This window comes from Monopterus albus, unplaced genomic scaffold (assembly GCF_001952655.1).
Source record: "Monopterus albus unplaced genomic scaffold, M_albus_1.0 scaffold477.1, whole genome shotgun sequence".
Classification (NCBI taxonomy): Eukaryota; Metazoa; Chordata; class Actinopteri; order Synbranchiformes; family Synbranchidae; genus Monopterus; species Monopterus albus.
The window spans coordinates 206,282-224,249 of NW_018128357.1; the positions used below are offsets into that span (position 1 = coordinate 206,282).

The following is a 17,968-nucleotide window of genomic DNA, read 5'->3' on the forward strand; positions in this document are numbered from 1 at the left end:
AGTGTGTTTTGTTTTTATGTCCTCCAAAGAAATCTACCCTGAGGGGTGGGAGAGCAGGAGCAGCCACTGGGTGGCGACAAATGCTGACTGATTGAAAACCAGGAGGAGCTTTTGTAGGCTACTGAGACACTTTGGTTACACACTGTACAGATCTGAACAACAAACCAAATGCTGACCATTTGATCACCAGCTGATAGATCCTTGTAGGCTGCCTGTTTGACAGCTTGTGTTCAGCCATCCTCATCTAACCTTGATATGTCTTTTTCACAACAATATTTTCAAAAAAAAGAAAGCAAAGGTGTTACTGGTAACATTACCAGTAGGCCTTGATAGTGAGCACAGCCTACACAATAGCCCTGAAACCAAAGCAGCTTCATGCAGTCCATCCATCACTAATTGGATTAGTTACCCCTACATTGTAACATTTCAAAATGTCTTCCATGAAAAAAGCCTGTTATCGTCACTGTGATTTGTACAGGTCCTCCCTGTCCTTTCTGCTTTGCCTTTTAGTATAAACTTTTTTGGCCACCACTTTGGTCCAGAGTGAAATATCAGATCAACTACTGCCATGAAGATTTTTAAAGACAATCACAGTCCCCAGAGGATGGCTCCTGCTCAATATGGTGATCCCCAAACTTTTCTTCCATTGTCACCACCAGGTTGAAGTTTTCACTTTTACAGTGAAATAGCTTGATGATTTGGCACGTTTGGTGCAAACATACATGGTCCTGAGGTGATAAATCTAACAAAGTATGTAACATATGTATTTGCCACAGGTGGACAACACAGCTGAAGGATATTTAAATCAACCAGCCAGGATAAATACCTGCAGTCTTCCACTCAGCCTCTGCCAGATCATTCACTAAAATTGGTTTGAGTGTCTTTCCACATTTCTGCTTGACTTGTTACCTACCTGTTTTGTTCCTTGAGTCGCTGTTTGTTGCCTGCCCTTTCTCAAATGCACTGACTGCCTTTGTTTGCTCACCTGGACCTTGCCTTTGAGTAGCCCTAGTCTGATTTTTGTCTGCTCTGCCAGCTCTCCCAGTTATAACATCATAAGATCTGGAGTTGCAAATGTTAGCATGCTAACTGAGATGGTTAACATGGTAAACAGTTTACCCACTTAACATTATCATGTAGTTTAACATAGTCACCTTGAGCATGTTAGCATGCTAGCATTAGGATTTACCTCAAAGTTGTGCTGTGCAGACTCAGCCCTACAGAGCTCCTAACATGGCCATAGGCTGTATGTTCACATCACATGCTGACGTGGCACAGTTTTAACTTTTTTCCCCCTCCAAATGACTCAAATCTGACCTTTTTGTGGATGTATGTATAAACCAGACACAGAAAAACATCTGGTCAAGCCAAGCTGGAAGGAGCCGAGTGGTTTTTGTGGGAACTGCACAATTTGACCGTGGCGCAGTTGATCTTGTTGTTATTCTTGAATGTGTGTGGTCCACACTACAGTTACATCTGTGCATGTGTGACAGTGTAGGACCTCAGCAGTGTTCACACATGAGTCAAACACATGTTGCCTACATACACCACCAGTCAAACGTTTGGACACACGTTCTTGCCAGCCTTTCCCATTGAACTAAAGGGGAACATGTGTCAAAACTGTTGACTGGTAGTGAAACATCATCAAAAAATCAGATGTGACAGAAAAGATGTGAATTGACCAGTAAGGCCTGCAATGTGAACATAAGCTTAGTGCTGGTCTGTCCTGTATTTATACAAGGACCACCATGTTGAGTAGATGGATGAATTACTATAGCATAGTTTGGGGAATTTGGTGTGTCAAGAGTTTTTATGGAATTCCTGTAATTACATTGGCTATTAAATGTCCAGTAGTGTCACTATAATGTTCTTAATGTATGCTCATAATATTTCTATTAAATTCTTATAACAGGTAGTATAGTGTCTGTGGTGCCTAACAGTAAATTTATAGTGGTCATATTGTGGCACTACATTGTGCTTTATGGTACTATAATATTCCTATATTCTCTATATTTATATTTTTTTCTGTAGATTTGTACTTTGTGCTATTTGTAGCATTTCTTATTGCATCACAAGAATTCAATTCTGTTGTGTAAAGGAACTTAAATATTATACTGCAAGAGCTGTGAGTATTCTTCTGATCTAGGGCTCCAGCTAATGGTTATTTTCATCACCTGTGAATCTGCAGAATATTTTCCTGTTTAGTCTATAAAATGTCAGAAAATAGTGAAAAATAAGTGCCCTATTTCCCAGAGCCCCAAATATCTTGTTTTATCAGACTAACTGCACAAAACTCCAAAATACTGATTTAAAATTTTGATACAATAGAGAAAAACAGCAAATATCACATTGAAGAAGCTGCAACCAGATAATGACTAATTCAATGAGTTTTTTGCTTGATAACTCTACTCTGAACAAATTCCTTTTACCAGAATCTGCTTGATTGATTTCTTTTTGGACTAAGGGAGAGTTTCAGTCAGTTTAAACAAGTAAATAAATGAAAATACTATTGTAAATAACAGGTGTCCCATTTTACTTATATTCCCTTATTACTACCTCACTACATTTTCACAGCAGAAAACAATGACACACTCGACCAAACCATGCACGGTCTAAGCTACGAGTGGGGTAAAGAACAGACCGAACAAGACTGATTAGTAAGAGATCATTTGATTCTCCATTTTTAATCCAATAGTTTACTTATTATCAAATCGGCACACAGCAGCAACAATCTGTATTTTAGCTGAAATAACACACTGCCATTTGTCATTATGACAAAAGGTTGGTGCACTGAAATCAAATGTTTTTAAAGTGTTTATTTTGGCAAGCACCATTCGAAATAGAGATAATTTGTCATGTGCTTATGTTATGTGATGAAGAATAAAATTATATACCCATGCAAAAATCTCTGTGAAATGTACATATGTATCTTTATTGCAGAAAGTTTAAGTGTCATTGAAATCTTAATGATTTCTTTTTCTTTCTTTCTTTCATTTTCTTTTTTTTTTTTAAACTTGTAATGACTTATTGTTCTGTCATCCTCCTCATCGTTGTTTTGTTTGATTCAGTTTTCGGTCTATTTACCAGCATCTGTTAGCTTGTAGAAATTTTAAGATCATTATACTGGAAATGCTTGGCATGTATGGAATTACGTGATTTCCTCTCAAACCAAACATCCATAGAAAAATCTAAGTGAGTAAAAAAAAGAACAATAGATACAAATTAAACCAGGAGGAACCAAATCAAAAAGAAAATTGTCTCTGAGCATCCTGATATTAGAGTGGAAAAAACATTTCATCATCTTGGATTAGGTTATAAAGCCTGTTTACACTCCCCCTCCCCCCCCCCATATTTCATGTTTGATGTCTTTTAATGCTTTTTTCATTCTTATTTTTTATCAGTTCTTTAATTATTAAAAAGGAGCATCTGGCTTCCTCCTATTGTATGAAACAAGAGGAGAAATCCTCAAGTGTGTCTGTCTGTTGATGCTCCGGGCATCACTCAGCTTCTCACACGGCTCCTGTTGCCCAAGTGAGTCTTTAGTATTTAATGTCAGTTCCATAAGTCCCTCCACTCATTTACACAAAGACAAGGTCTATTCCATCCCACGTGCCCTAGTCCCACTCATACAGTGGTGACCCTCATCACCACCTCACGGTTGGCTGCGGAGCTGATCTGCGGGTCGTTGGGCCTCAGTTGGCTCAGGATGTGCAAGATGGTGTATCCACAGTGGTGGTTCAGAATAGTTCTTAGCCTCCTGCTCTGTCGGCCACCGCTGCCGCTGGCCAGACCACGAGGGTTACCACGAGAGCCGCGAGTCCCCGTCTTACTGCTCAAACTCACCGGGTCGCCCAAGTCCTTTGATTTCTCATAGTTCAATACTTTCCACTGCTGATTGACAGCCTGCCATCGTTTGAATATTCGATACACCGATGATCCCTCATGGATGATGAGGCCTGGGCAGAAAAAAAGAAGAAGCAGGGTGAAGGACAGTGCACGAAAGCCGATTAATTCCCACTGCTATACATCAAATATAATGCTAAAAGCTGCAATCAGCATCATAGTTAGGAACCCTCCATCTCGCCTATGGATGAGAATAGACAGTTGGCAATAATCACAGTGCAGATATCTGATGCCATCTGTTCCCTGTGTAGTCTTACACGTGCAGCTCACAGGCTCAACCAGGTTGCTGTTAGAAAACAGAATCTCTTGTACTCGGCAATATCATCAAATTTTGCTTGGCTTTTACTGTGCTTGTAATCTCCTACCTATGCGCCATCTGCTTATTTAGTTTAGTAATGTGGTATGACCTTAACTATGTGAAATTAATACGTTCTGTCTCACCATGTTGGTTTGTCCTTGCATAATGCACCCGATGTTTATTAATATTTTTACTGTTGCAGAGTACACTGTGTTTTCTTTGCCACTCTTCTTGTTGTATAATGCATCTCTATGTGCTCAGCCACCTAATCCTTCTGCTGTGTGTAGCTCTTCATGTCGCTTTCTTATACAATTCATCTGAAGCTGCACCTGCTAAAAATATCTATAATAATGCAGTGTGATTTCATATTTCTATATTTTGGTGTCAGACTTCCAATCTGGCCTTTACCTATGCAGACGATATCCATGAAGCCATACATGCCATAGCAGATTTGGAAGAGCAGGTCCTGACGTTGCCACTTGGCCAAGGGGCTGAGGGAGGACCAAATGAGCCAGGAGATGCTGGCAATGAGGAACAGGGAACCCAGAATAATGGCTGCTATCTGCACTTTCTCTATCACAGTCAGAGAGATGGCCTGCCACTGGAAAGTAGAAAAGCATCTCATATCAGTGCTGGAAGAAGTATTCCGATCCTTTACTCAAGTAAAAGCATCAGTGCAATAATGCAAACATATTAAATTACAAGGAAAAGTTTTTATATTTTTGCTGACTTTCTACACACACATTTTGGTCTTTTTATTTCCTTTTAAACTACCCATACCGCAAATGCATGTGCCATTTTTTTGGCCATAAGTCCAAATTACTGAGCAAAAATTGAGAAAAAGAAATGCTTATAGACATACAGTGCTGTAAATGAAAGCCACACATCAACACGTTCAGCTGTTTTTCAGCTTGGTTCTACAGCAGATACAGCAGCTTGGTTTATACGTTACTACAAATAAAACACGCTTATTGTTTTCATTTATTGATGATGTGAGAAGATTAATGGGAAAATAAGTTTAGAAGAAAGTGTCTCGATAGTGTAACCAACTTATAGACACCTGAAACATGACAAGGAGCCCTAGCCAGACACTGCTTTAGTGTAAGTCGCTGGTTCTCAGCCTTTTCTGTCTGATGTAGCCCTGCAGTGCTGACAGCTTCATATTCCACCTGATCAACACCACCTGTGGCGTTTTAAATGTCAGTTTTAATATGCTTTAAAGTAGACTATATGTTTAGACCAGTTTTTCAGTTGTTTGTTACATTTATCTATTTCAACTCTTTATCTAATACTATTAGCTATTTAAACAATTTGTCCACAAATTTAGTATGACTATTTCATCTACTCTCAGTGGCTTATGGTGGTTATAACTGACACTGGCTGGGAGGAGGCAGGCAATGTGCAGTCAGTCCATCGTAGCTTGGAACGTACTGGGTATTGTGCAGATTTATTTAGTTATTTATTTTCCTCATAAACATTCCAACATAAACATAAACCAATTTCTGTGATAAAAAAACCCAGATTATTTGAACTAATGTTCCCTGTGCCACTAAATAGGAACTGATGAATAGCCATAAGTCAAAAAGTTGGGAGCAATTAGTTTATTATGTAACAACAGTTCTGTACATTATAAGCTAATCATTTGTTTTAATGTTAAATATGAAGAAACTAGTAACTATAGTTATTAACTAAATCTAGTTAAGTAAAATTCTGTCTGAAAATAAGTAGAAGGGCAAAGCAGCATTAAAGTGGAAATACAGTACTTGAGTAAATGTAGTAAACGTACTTAGTTACTTCCCACAGTTGGTCGACATTATCGCTTCACACTGACATCTACTTATATGAATACTACATAACAAATATGTCGGACAAACAAACAAACAACACATACACGGCGTCCTCTCGGTAGGTTTTGGAGCCATTGGCTGCCTCTGAGCAGGAGGGCAGAAGGTGAGTGACGCAGAGGGAAAATGTGTCAGCACAATATGGCAAGCAGTCCTCACACCACCGCGATGGCCCACAATTTGTTCTAGAAAGAGTGCTGGGTCTGATGCAGCAGCATCAGTATGTTGTATATGTTATTATGAAATGTCTCTGTCAGCAGCGACTTCTTTTCTCCATGAGATAAGATCTCCCTGCCTGATTCACTCATGAATTTTAAAAAATGACACCTCACAGAGCATAACCGTGTTTGTCGGCAAGTTGAGGAAGAGTTTACATATTCACACACTAGAATCATCTTGTTTATGTTATGTTTATGCAAAGCAGTGAATCCCAGTCAAAAGGTGTGCTGGGTGTGTTTTGTAAGGAAATTGTTCAGGAGTTTTTTTTTGTTTTTTTTTTTTAACCAAACTGAACAGAGCCATGCTGTGCTGGTCTGTTTGTGAGTTGAATCCCATGTGCAGTGTGAGTCAGATTCATCAGGATGGGCGCAGTAGCAGTGCTGCAGTGGCTTTTTATTTCAAATTCTGCAACAGTAACAATTCAAGTGGGGAGTGGGAAGCCTTGTATTGCCAAAAATGTTGTGTTGCAGAAAATCTGTAACTCAACAGTTGATGCTGTGGTTTGTGTGTACGTGGTGCAAATGCTTTTCTGTTACCTGCAGAGGGTTCTTGGTGCTGATGGCCAGGACCTGGTATTTGAAGTAGCAGAGCTCACAGCTCCAGGAGCCTCTCTCACTGATCCAGCGGATGAGGCAGGGCTGATGGGTGCAGCGCACAGAGCCGTCACAGCGGCAGGGGCTCAGGAGCTCGCCCTGCAGGACACACACAGAAAACACAGCAAGATGAAGTCAGTGGAAAACACATTATGAAGATATTTTGAAAAATGCATTCTTAGCTAACCTCTGCCAGTGACATCAATGGACCCTATTCATTTAGAAAACTGTAGGAAAGAAGGATACTGCTTTAAATGCATAGTTATGCAAATGTGTTTGTCCTAAGGGACTCTATGAAAATTAATGAAGTGGGGAGGAGAGGTTGGTTCCAATTCAGAAAAAATTGCTTTTGCCAGTTCCTCATTGTTGTGTATGTAGTGTGCAGCCAAACATCTGCACCGACATCCACAGTGCACCGGGTGGATTAGAGACGAGCATAGAAAATTTAAATTTGTTGAACTTTACCCCAGTTGCGCTGACATCGGTGGATGTGGCCAATCACTGTTGACCACTGTTTGAAAAACTGACAGCCTACTTGTGTTTCTGAACTTTCAATACAGGTGGCCGAGTAGCCTGGTGATATATCAGCATGCAGTTGCAGCTAATGTTATTTTTCATAAGGCACACCACTGAAATTAGCAACTGGTAAAGTTATGGCATACAAACCATGTGTCCCTTTTATTAAACATGAGTCACTCATATCATTTATAAGGGACTACATGATTTTAGTAGATGAAATGCAGACCTCAACAGTGTTACTTATTCATTTAAGTGGGGCACTGTATGGAAAAATGCAGATATTGGATCCTGGAACATTAACAATCAACATATACATTTAACACCTAAAAAGGTTTCCTGATGAAACTGTGCATGTCCCCAGACTGTACATCATGCCTACCAAATACAATGGGTACATTTCTACACATGAAGTGTCCCATAGTTCATGAATTTTGAACAAAAGTTTCAGATTATATTTCTAATATTTGTTAGATCAATATTCTGTGTACTACAAACACTGTGCTCCTACTAGATGACACTTCTCTTGAGCTAAACCCAGATCAGAGATGAGCATAGTTTGCAGGCTGCACTGCAGCCAAAGGAATGCTGGCTAACAGATGGCAGCAACTTAACTCTCCTCCAATAAACTAGTGGTTCAGTTCCCTAGTAGACATTCTCTTATACATGGATCAGACTCAATGGTGCAAAAGCAGAAACAATCAAAGCAAAAATATATTTAATACTACTAAACAGACTGTAATGATGATGTAAAATCTTATGGCAGAGGGATTTGATATAGTATTTGATATTACTCTTATTGTGCTGGATTCATATATTGATCCACCCATCCTTCATCTATACTGTGCTTTCTGAACAGGATTGTGGGGGGGCCCAATCCCAGCTGACACTTGGCTATCACAGGGCAGGATCGGTATATTAATACTATAAATATTAATAATTGATTCTATATTATGTTATATTTACACACTTAATGATTTGATATACTGTATGTATGTACCTTCTGTAGGCATGTGTATTTATATATAAAAGTGGGTGCAGGCATGTATGTTGGTTTATATATTTGTGTATGTATATACACTATGTATTAGTATGATATTGTGTGTATACTCATGTATTCATAGAGTACATTATAGACAATACTATGTTATGAAGACAGAAATTGGCACATTAAATGAATATTGTATTCACTCAACTGTATAATTGGTATCAGTGGTCAAGGGATGGGTGAAATTCTAAAGGGGAGGAGGGGAGAATCACTCTCAGTATTTGAAATCATAACTAATGAATGCTCTGCTAAGCCCTCATTTTACGTATAAGGGATTTAGGTTTTACAGGTAAAATGATACACATAAACAGAGCTTTAGGCTTCTTGGTTACTGTCTGCCTAACTGGATTGTGTTTGGAGAACAGATCATATATAAAGTGTCGCAAATTATAAACAGCCACTATGAACATGTTTGCTCTCTCTTCAATGATTAATAGAACTATTAGTCAAAGAATGAAGCTCTGCTAGAGTTAGCATTCAGTCACTATTATTCCACACATACTGAGACATATTGACCCTATTAGTTAGTAGTTTGGGGAATGTGAAAATAAAGCCTTAATACAGATACATGGTAGTGTTTTCTGCTAATGGTATCTTCATGAGGAGTAGGAGGATACACATGATACCTTTGTCATGTAGCTCTTGAGATAATAAATCTCACAAAATGTTGGCTAAGAAAAACATATAAGACCCCTTCCCACTCCCCCCAAAAATGTCAAATTAACAAGAATGAACAATTATTAACAAAAATTATAATACTCTTTCACTTTTCTGACTACCCCTTCACATCCTAATAATTTTCATATACAGTTTTTGCACCACATCCACTGTCTCTTCAACACCACACCAGCACCTGAAGCCTGCTGGCATAGTTGCCACATTAAGGATGACCATATTTAAGATGACACCGCCATTCAGCATGAAGCATCCATTTTGATGGTACGTTTTGACTTCTCCGCTTTCCTTGTTCCAATCAAAATAAAAATCGGTATTTTTAAATCTGTACATCACAGTTGAATGAAAGCTTTTCATATGACAGGGTTGGGAGAGAAATGTGAATCATTAGTAAACCAATGAATGAGCACAGCTTGGTGCACTTGGCAAATGGGTATGTTAGCACTGCAACAGCAGCAGGGAGTGGTGAGGCTTCAAGGGCAGGCAGGTGAAAAGAGAGAAGCACAGCTGAAGCCTGACAATTCACTCAAACACTGAGCTGAACTCAGCTAACACCTCCCAGCAAACCCAAACAAATCTGGAAAACAAACATGCATACAGTATTGGCTGTTAGGTATATACTAAATATCTATATATATGAAGCTGTGTTCAGGAGATGGTTAGCTTAGCTTAGCATAACAACTAAAAACAAGAAAACATGTGGCCTAGCTCTGTCAAAAAAAGATTTGCGTAAGACCACCTCCAGAAGTCACTAAATCACACATTAAGACAAGGAAGTCACTCTCCCTGACCCCCAAGCTTATTGTTTTACACTTGTGATCCCAAATTCACAATAAAGTTGCCAATTAGAAGTGTAAATTCCAACTCTCTTTGCTGATTCTAATCATTTAGTTCAGTTCAGCACATAGATTTTGTAGCCACTGACTGTGTAGTCAACATTCAGAGCTGACTGACTCAGTAGTACATCCAGTCTATTGCTATTCTAAGCTAACACTTACTGTACAGTTCAGTACAAAACTAGCCTACTCTGTACATAAGTGTAATAAGTAGGAGCCTCTTGTTTCTGTGGCTTTCACTGTTTTGAATAAGCTTTTAATGTGCTTTAAAGAAAATAATGTATAGTAAATTACAAATCCTCTGCTTAGCTACTAAAAGCTATTGATTTGGTCAGTGATAAAGCTGATACAGTATAGGACACTTTAAAAATTCAATGACAGAGATTTGTTTGTACATGTACTGAACACCTCCACCTCCGACTCGTAACTAAATTAGATGATTCTTTGATGTAAACTACGTGTAGTCCCACCAGTGGCTAACATTAGCAAGTCAGCTATGGAAACACAACATGTGAATGAGACAACTGGAACCACATGGAGTCACACTAGTCCACGTTTGTGCCAAGCTAACACAAGTACCAGTCTATCCACTGAGCGCAGACCCACCAAACAAGCTGAACTCCAAATGACAAAGTAACAGACTGTACTTACTAGTACAGTAGTTAATACTAATAACTGAAATGTATTTGCAGAAATTAAATTGGTAATCCCTGGCTGAAAAAGTACTCACATACTGTAAGATGCTACTAGATAATACATTAACATTGCATATTACTTTTATTAACCTCACGAGGGCCTTTGGGCCAAAAAATAGTTGTTGAGCTCCTACTGACCTCTACACACAGTTTTGTTATTTTCTCAGGCCTCTGGAAACCAACCAGCACTCTAACAGGATTAGTTTTTTGGTTTAGAGGACAAAATGACAGGAGTTTCTCTGGAAAAAGAAAATACATGTTGTTTAACAAACATTATAAAGTGGCACCAGACTCACCTGGTTGAGTAATAAAGTGGCTGTACACACAATTTACTGACTGGAAAAAGTGAATTTATAATATTAGATTTTTTTTTTTTTGCTGGAAATGCAGGAAATCAAATTTAACAAACAAACAAACAAATAAAATTCTGATTAAAATCAGCTTATGTGTGTTTGCTTGGTTGTGTATGAAAGTTTTAAAAGGGATTAACATCAGTGCTTAGTATCATTTTACACATTCATTTTACAAATGGATTACTCTGACATGTGAATCAGAATACATGTACAGTAACTTGCCTGAGAATTACCTGTCTAATCAACACAGGTTTTACACACCATAGAACTGCATGGACATAAATAATACTTTATATTTCTTTACTGTCCCTCTACACCATGTCCTTGCCCCATCTCACTAGTTTGACCTTCCCACTTATAATAAAATAGACCCACTGCATAAACAATTATGTTTGGCAGATGAGCCACATGCCACTCATAAACTTTAAAATAACTTGCCTGCTGACATTATAAAGATAACACAGAGAAGGTCAGAAGAATATGAGAAACTAAATAAAAACAATATGAAAGTAAACATTTCTAAAATGTCAAGCTGTTGTTGAGAGTGGTGTGTGTGTGTTCCCTTGCTATTACTCACATTATCAGACCGAAACCTGTTAACACATTCACATTATGAGGACTCAGCTCTCCCTGTGGGGACCAGAGGCTGGTCCCCACCAATTTTAGGGTAACAAAATGGTTTAAGGTTTGGGTTAGGTTAAATGTTAGGGGGAGGGTTAGGCTTATGCAGGTAGTGGTTATGATTAACGTTAGGATAAGTCTCTAGGAAATGAATGTAAGTCAATGTACAGTCCCCACGAGGAATGAAAACACGTGTGTGTGTGTGTGTGTGCGTATTATGGGGAAACATTTTCAGGCTAGGATGAGAAAGTTAATGTCATGATCAACAAGAACAAAATAAGATACAAAGACCTTTAAACGCTGTGATGATGATTTTAAATAATTACAGACTGGTGACAAAGGAAAAACCTGAATAAATGAGTGGACAAACATAACAAATGCAGATGCTGGCATGGTCTGGGTCCACTTGTTCCTTTAGAGGGAAGAGTTATTGCAGATCATCCAGAGGATGCAAGGGCTGAATGTTTTGATGAACATGAAACTGAAGTGAATCATATGCTGTGGCCTTCACAGTCACCAGGTCTCAACCCAGCGGAACAGTTATGGGAGCTGTTGGAGCGACGTGTTGGAAAGCGTCTCCACCACCCTGATCAAACACCACATGAGGGATTATCTGTTGGAAGAACGGTGTCCATCCCTCCAGTAGAGCTGAGAGACTTGGCGAGTCAGTGCCAAGGTGCACTGAAACTGTTCTGGTGCCACGTGGAGGCCTAACACCTCACAGAGACACTGTATGTTGGGTTTTCCTTTCATTTGTCACCATCTGCTGCTTGAACAGAGGCAATATAAGCAGGAATTGTGAACAGTTACTTTGTCTAAGCTTATTTCTTATCTCAAAATAAAATAAGACCAACTGGGTTTTTGATGCACATGCATCAGTGTCAAATAATAAATATATTTATATGTAAAAGCTTGTGTTATTTGCAGATATTGTCATAGTTCTTAAAAGTGTCTCCTGAATTTATCCCAAGCTAAGGTTTAAGATTCAAATTCTGAGGTAGTATTGTTTAATGTACACAAATACTGATCAAATGTGTGAAAGGTCTTTTTTGATGGTGAAAACTTTGCACTCTATCGTCAAAACAACCTCATAAACTGGTCTTCTGTTGAGAATCATGTCAGGTCAGAGCATTTTCTCAATACTTGCAGAAGTAAAAACATCAGATTTACCAGAATTACAGTGATAATAATAGTAATAACAAGTTGCTTGGGGTATAAGCTAGAGCTTTACATATTTTACAGTGCAGCGGTTTTCAAAGTGTGAGGCCCCTGGGGGACACCAGAGGTTTTCAGGGGATGTGCAGCATGAAAAAAAATAAACCAGAAAAAATAACTGTAAATATCAAACTTCAGCTCGGCTATGTGTCAGAAAAAATAGATTGATATGTAGTACTCCAGTGAGAGAGGAGACAGAGCGAGCAGAAAACGGACTGAGTATGATGATGATTACTTAAAGTTTAGATTTTCATGAATTGGTCCTGATGATGCTCCACTGCCACAGTGTTACTTACAAAGTGGTGACAAGTTTGATGATCAAGACATGGGAGAAGAGACAGGAGCCCTCTTTTCTGTTGACAGCGAAGTTGTGGAGATTTGGATCCAGTTTCCACGTTATAACTAAGCGATGATATTTTAGATGGCTGCTGCAACACAACATGTGATTTTGTTGAACTGAGCCTATTTTAGTAAGACTGTTGTCGCCTGTTTTCATTTTATGATTGGACTGTGGAAGATTAATTGGTAAATAATTTGGCCTAAGAGCAGCCAACAGTTTAAGTGTGAATGTGCGATTTTAAGAAATCAATGTTTAATAGTCTTTGAGATTGGAACTGTGTTGCAAAAGTCTTTGCTTAAAGAGATGTTTACCATTGAAAGCCATTGTTATAGCTGAGTGGAACATACAGTAGGCTACACCAACAGTGATAATAAAGGTCATTTGGGGGGGGGGGGGGAAAAAATCACCTCTTTGGGAGTTTACAGAAGTGAATCAAGCCATATGGATCAGTGATTGGCCAAATGATCACTGAAATTAACTGAACAAAACTAGAAAACTATTTTGGTTTTCTCTTTTTTCAGGTTCTCTATTTGATAAGCAGTCCCACTAGCTGAAGGCAATGCACAGTGAGGAGACACAGAACTGTGTATAAAAGGTCACATTTACACCAGCACTATGTGCTCACGCTAAAAACTAGATCATGTGATTATACAGTGTCTTTCAGGGAATAGTGAAGTCAAGTATAAAGCAACATCATTACTCAAATGAACTTTGAATAATAATTTTAAAGCATACAGGTGGAGTGTTTCTATGTATTTGTTATTGGTAACAAATCCCATGAAAACAACAAAAAACAAAGAACTATGGCTTTCACAAGATGTCAATCTTTAAAGGGTCACAGGTCAGGGCACTGTCATTTTTAGCTAACGTTACTCAGGCAGGAGTAGATAACGTATTTATTAGGGACTATTTTCAGTGGAGGATTAGTACACGTTTGGTATTCTATAGAGTATTTCCAGAGTTGTTTCAGCAAGTGCCCCAAAATGACAAATTTCTGTGTTCAAGCAGCCATAGTAATTATGGCTGGAGTAATGGAGAAGTCAGGTGATGATATATGATGTTATATAGCAACAACGTCTGTATAGGGTGGACTTTAAGAGGACTTTAATGCAGTGGCCTCCTGCATTAAAGTCCTCCACCTGCAGGAGGAAGGTGCAGACAACGTGGGTTATCCTGCTGATAGGGGCATTAGATCAGAACTCACTTGTATGTGGGATTCTGCAGTGCTTGGACACATAACTTAGTTTGTCATTCAATTCAGAGGTCTTGGGTTTTCAATTGTTTTTGGCCAATAATATTCATGGCACTGAGGAATTAGCTGTATCAGGCTTTGAGTACAGAGACAGTGCTTGCTAATAGGGTCGGTACATGATAGGTTTTGGTAATTTCAATGTTCTGACAGTAACAAACAGAATATTCTCTGCAGTGTAAGGATTTGCTGCTTTTCTCTGTTGTATAGCATTGTAAAATCTGTATCTTGGGGTTTTCGAGACTGACAAATCTGAAGATGTCATATTGGACTCTAGCAAGGTGGGATAACCAGTTTTACTGTTTTCTAATATTTTACAGATTAAACAGTTGATTTGTTTTAAAAAAATAATTTACAGACAGACAATGGCAGTAAATGTTAGTAGTGGCCCTACACCAGACATCATTTTCCACTAACCACTGCAAACACTCACGCAAACACACTTTCTGCTCAGCTGGGCCAGCGTGGGTTTGTCCCTTAAGGCCACTTCACAGAGCATGAAGGTGTTAATTTGGTGCGTCACTTTTTGAAATGGTTGAAATGGTCTTCCTCCTCAGCTGTAACCTTTCGACAAACATTTTGGAAGTGCCCCATGAGCTCCAGAATGTGCGTCCCTGTGGAAACCAGCTGCCGGGCACTTCAAGAGAAAAGGGCATGCAGGGTGATCACCACTTCCACCACCCCTCCTCACTCCACCACTCTCTCCATGCAAACCTAACACCGGCCCCTCCAGCGAACTCCCTCACTGCTCCTGTGAATCCACACAGCGTAAAGCGGAATCAGTGGCCCAGCTACTGTATCATGGCACACGCTGGTACCTTTGACAGACAGTTAATAAGGACTCATACTCATGTAGCACACAGAGCAGGGTGATTATGTCTGTAGGTAATTGGCTCGCTGACAGCAACATGATCCCAGCTCCTGTTGTGACTTACTTGAATAATGAAATAACAATAAAATGGCAAACGTGTGCTCCCCCACTCTGCACCCAAGGAGGTAAAAGGCATTTTACCTTTGCACAGAGTAGAAAACTGAATGCCGTGGAGGTGAAAACTAGGCTAGCATCAGTGTGAGGAGCTTATGTAGCGATGTAGTCCCAGGGTTTTCCCTCAGTGCTTTGTTTGCTTGCTCTTTGTCTGTAGCTGAAAGAGGCAGCTCAGAGGCATGTTGCATGATGAGTCACCTTGCCTGAGATCCCAAAGCCCCAAACATCAACCTTTTATTAAAGAGTGGGAACGACAGTAACCTGGGATTGATCCCTGTCTGTAACATCAAATGGCCTCATATCCAACACAAGTCTGAACTGATTTCTACTCTGTCCTGTGGCTCTCCAGTTTACTATGTCTCACAATAGAAACTCTATGGCAGATGTCATAAATTAACACATGGGCTGTAATAACACTATACGCCTATCTTAGTGAAGTGACTAAATGATAATATCCATCTGTGCTCCTACAGGATTTACAGTGTTTCTAATTATCTCAGGCTTCAGGAGTACCTGCCGAGCCAGCCGGCACAGGTTCCCGCACATCTGGTGAGACCGACATTTGGCCACAAACCAAGAGAGATGTATTACTGTTTTGTTTGGGTTCTGGAAAAATCAACAGCAGGAGATAAAAAACGTACAAAAATTGGGGGGGTGGAGGGGATTATGACAAATTCATTTCACTTGTCATTTATCATCACAATGAACAACACTGTCCGGCCGGAAACAGTGACCAACACAAGATCAATAGTTGATCATCCTGTTCTGTGACACATGCAGACAGGGGACAGTTGATTTACATTTACAAAGTGATTGTGACTCATGCATATTCAGTCCCTCGCACTCTGTTTGTCATTCTGCAGACCTAATTGGCTAACTTTCTTTGTTGCTATGCTGGCCAGATTTCAGATGTGTGGGTACTGCTGCCTCTCCGCCACTGATTAGCTTAGTTATAAAAACAGTGTTGTTTAGATAACCAGATCACCAAGCAGTCATCTTTTCAGGACACGTAAAGGACAATATATGCCTCCAAATCAGGGGTGTAAGGAGGAAGCTTGTTGTATGCTGTAAAACCTTTAAGGCAAATTTGTGATTTTGGGTTGTATAAATAAATCTGACTGACTGATTTTACATGACTCAAAATCCTAGGCCTCATCCTAGTTTGTTTTTCAGGGGAAGTTAGGTGCCAGAAAGAGAGATGTACTGTAGGGCAGGAGAGCTGTAGCAGCTCCACAGACCCTTTGTGACTTGCTAAATTAAAAAAAAGCAGATTAGAATAAAAAAACCCAGTGTGATTATTAAGATAGACAAACTTCCTGATGTGAAACTATTCGTGCATGGTGAAATTGCTCTCCACAGCACACCACAAAGGCTGTGTGCAGCACATTTTAGGCACAAAAATGTGAAACAAACAGGCTCTCTGTCTGTGTGTCTGACTGTCTGTCTGCCAGCCACACAGGACGTGGCATCAGCATTAGGAAGCAATTCTCTGCTGATCGTCTACCTGCTCTGGGCCTTGGAAACAGATCCGGCACTGGGGGGTCCGCAGGCTGCTGGCGGTGCTGGCCAGAGACACGGCGTCCAGGCCCACTTGCAGCTTGGGCTCCTTGTCCTCAAACGCCAGGCTCCGGGGCCGTGGGTCGCTGCCGTAGTACTCCTCCTCGTCATCCCGGGAATGGCAGTCGACGAAAGGCGGCCAACCGCAGCCGCCCATCCCCAGACCTCGCATGGTGGTGGACCGTCTATCTGTGTCTGAGCCGGACTGTCTCGAATCGGATCGCATAAACACCAGGACTTTCAGTTCATTGAAAAACATGCGGATCCGATACTTGAACATGTTTGGCTACATAAAGAATCTGCCAGACCGAAATAAATAAATGAGGTGTTTTGTCTTTCCTCCTCTCCCTCTATTATTATTATTATTATTATTATTATTGTTGTTGTTATTATTGTTATAGCCAGAGAAAAGGCTCTCGCCCCACTGATGGCATGTGTGTCTAAGCCAATGCGGATGAAAGATTTTCCCTTTCAGCTGGCCGACACACTTTTTCAATATTCATTACTCAACTCGGCAAACGCTGTCTAGATGCATCTTCCACGGCAGCCCGGAAAACATTACAACTTGCACGATTTCTGATTTCCACGGTCCATTTTCTTCGCCGCTGCTCTCAAAGATACCTCTTTTCAGATGCACTGGGCTTGCAGCAAAAATAGCCTACATGTTTTGCTACCCAAAGCAGAAGACTGCGAGAGAGTGGACGAGTGGAAGGGAAAGCAACACAGAGCCAGGCAGTAGGAGATGGGAAGTAAAATACAACGACATGCCATCCATACAGTCACATCTGGGACTCTGGTCGAGAATCATAATCCAAAAAGCAAATCAGGGGTGCGGCAGATGAAATTCAAGTTTGATTTGGTCTTGATTATGTCTGTTTTATTGTCCCTCAGTGTAGCATCCCACGCGTCTGATCATGGTCCCTTTTCACTCTATTCCATCTCCTTTCTGTAAAGCCCCTGGCTGATCCACGAAGAATCCGTACCTTTCACTCCGACAATCCAGATCGTCGAGACCAAAAAG

At 40.0% G+C, this 17,968-nt stretch overlaps 1 protein-coding gene across 1 annotated transcript; it reads right to left on the reverse strand.

Annotated features, from left to right (window-relative positions):
- Window positions 1-294: 294 nt before the first annotated feature.
- Window positions 295-17,322, reverse strand: marchf9 (membrane-associated ring finger (C3HC4) 9). Its single transcript, XM_020587754.1, has 4 exons — window positions 16,895-17,322; window positions 6,801-6,956; window positions 4,610-4,802; window positions 295-3,956 (listed from the first exon to the last, which is right to left on the reverse strand). Exons 1-4 carry the CDS (start codon window positions 17,225-17,227, stop codon window positions 3,625-3,627), a joined length of 1,014 nt encoding a protein of 337 aa, XP_020443410.1. The 5' UTR covers window positions 17,228-17,322; the 3' UTR covers window positions 295-3,624.
- Window positions 17,323-17,968: the final 646 nt, after the last annotated feature.

Bases quoted from the DNA above. Each gene is read 5' to 3' on its own strand.
- marchf9 (XM_020587754.1), bottom strand. From the start codon at position 17,227: ATGTTCAAGTATCGGATCCGCATGTTTTTCAATGAACTGAAAGTCCTG. The intron at 4,803-6,800 runs GTAACAGAAAAG...TCTACTTTCCAG, and splicing joins GCACCAAGAACCCTCTGCAG to TGGCAGGCCATCTCTCTGAC. The intron at 3,957-4,609 runs GTAAAGGCCAGA...TTTTCTGCCCAG, and splicing joins CATGGATATCGTCTGCATAG to GCCTCATCATCCATGAGGGA.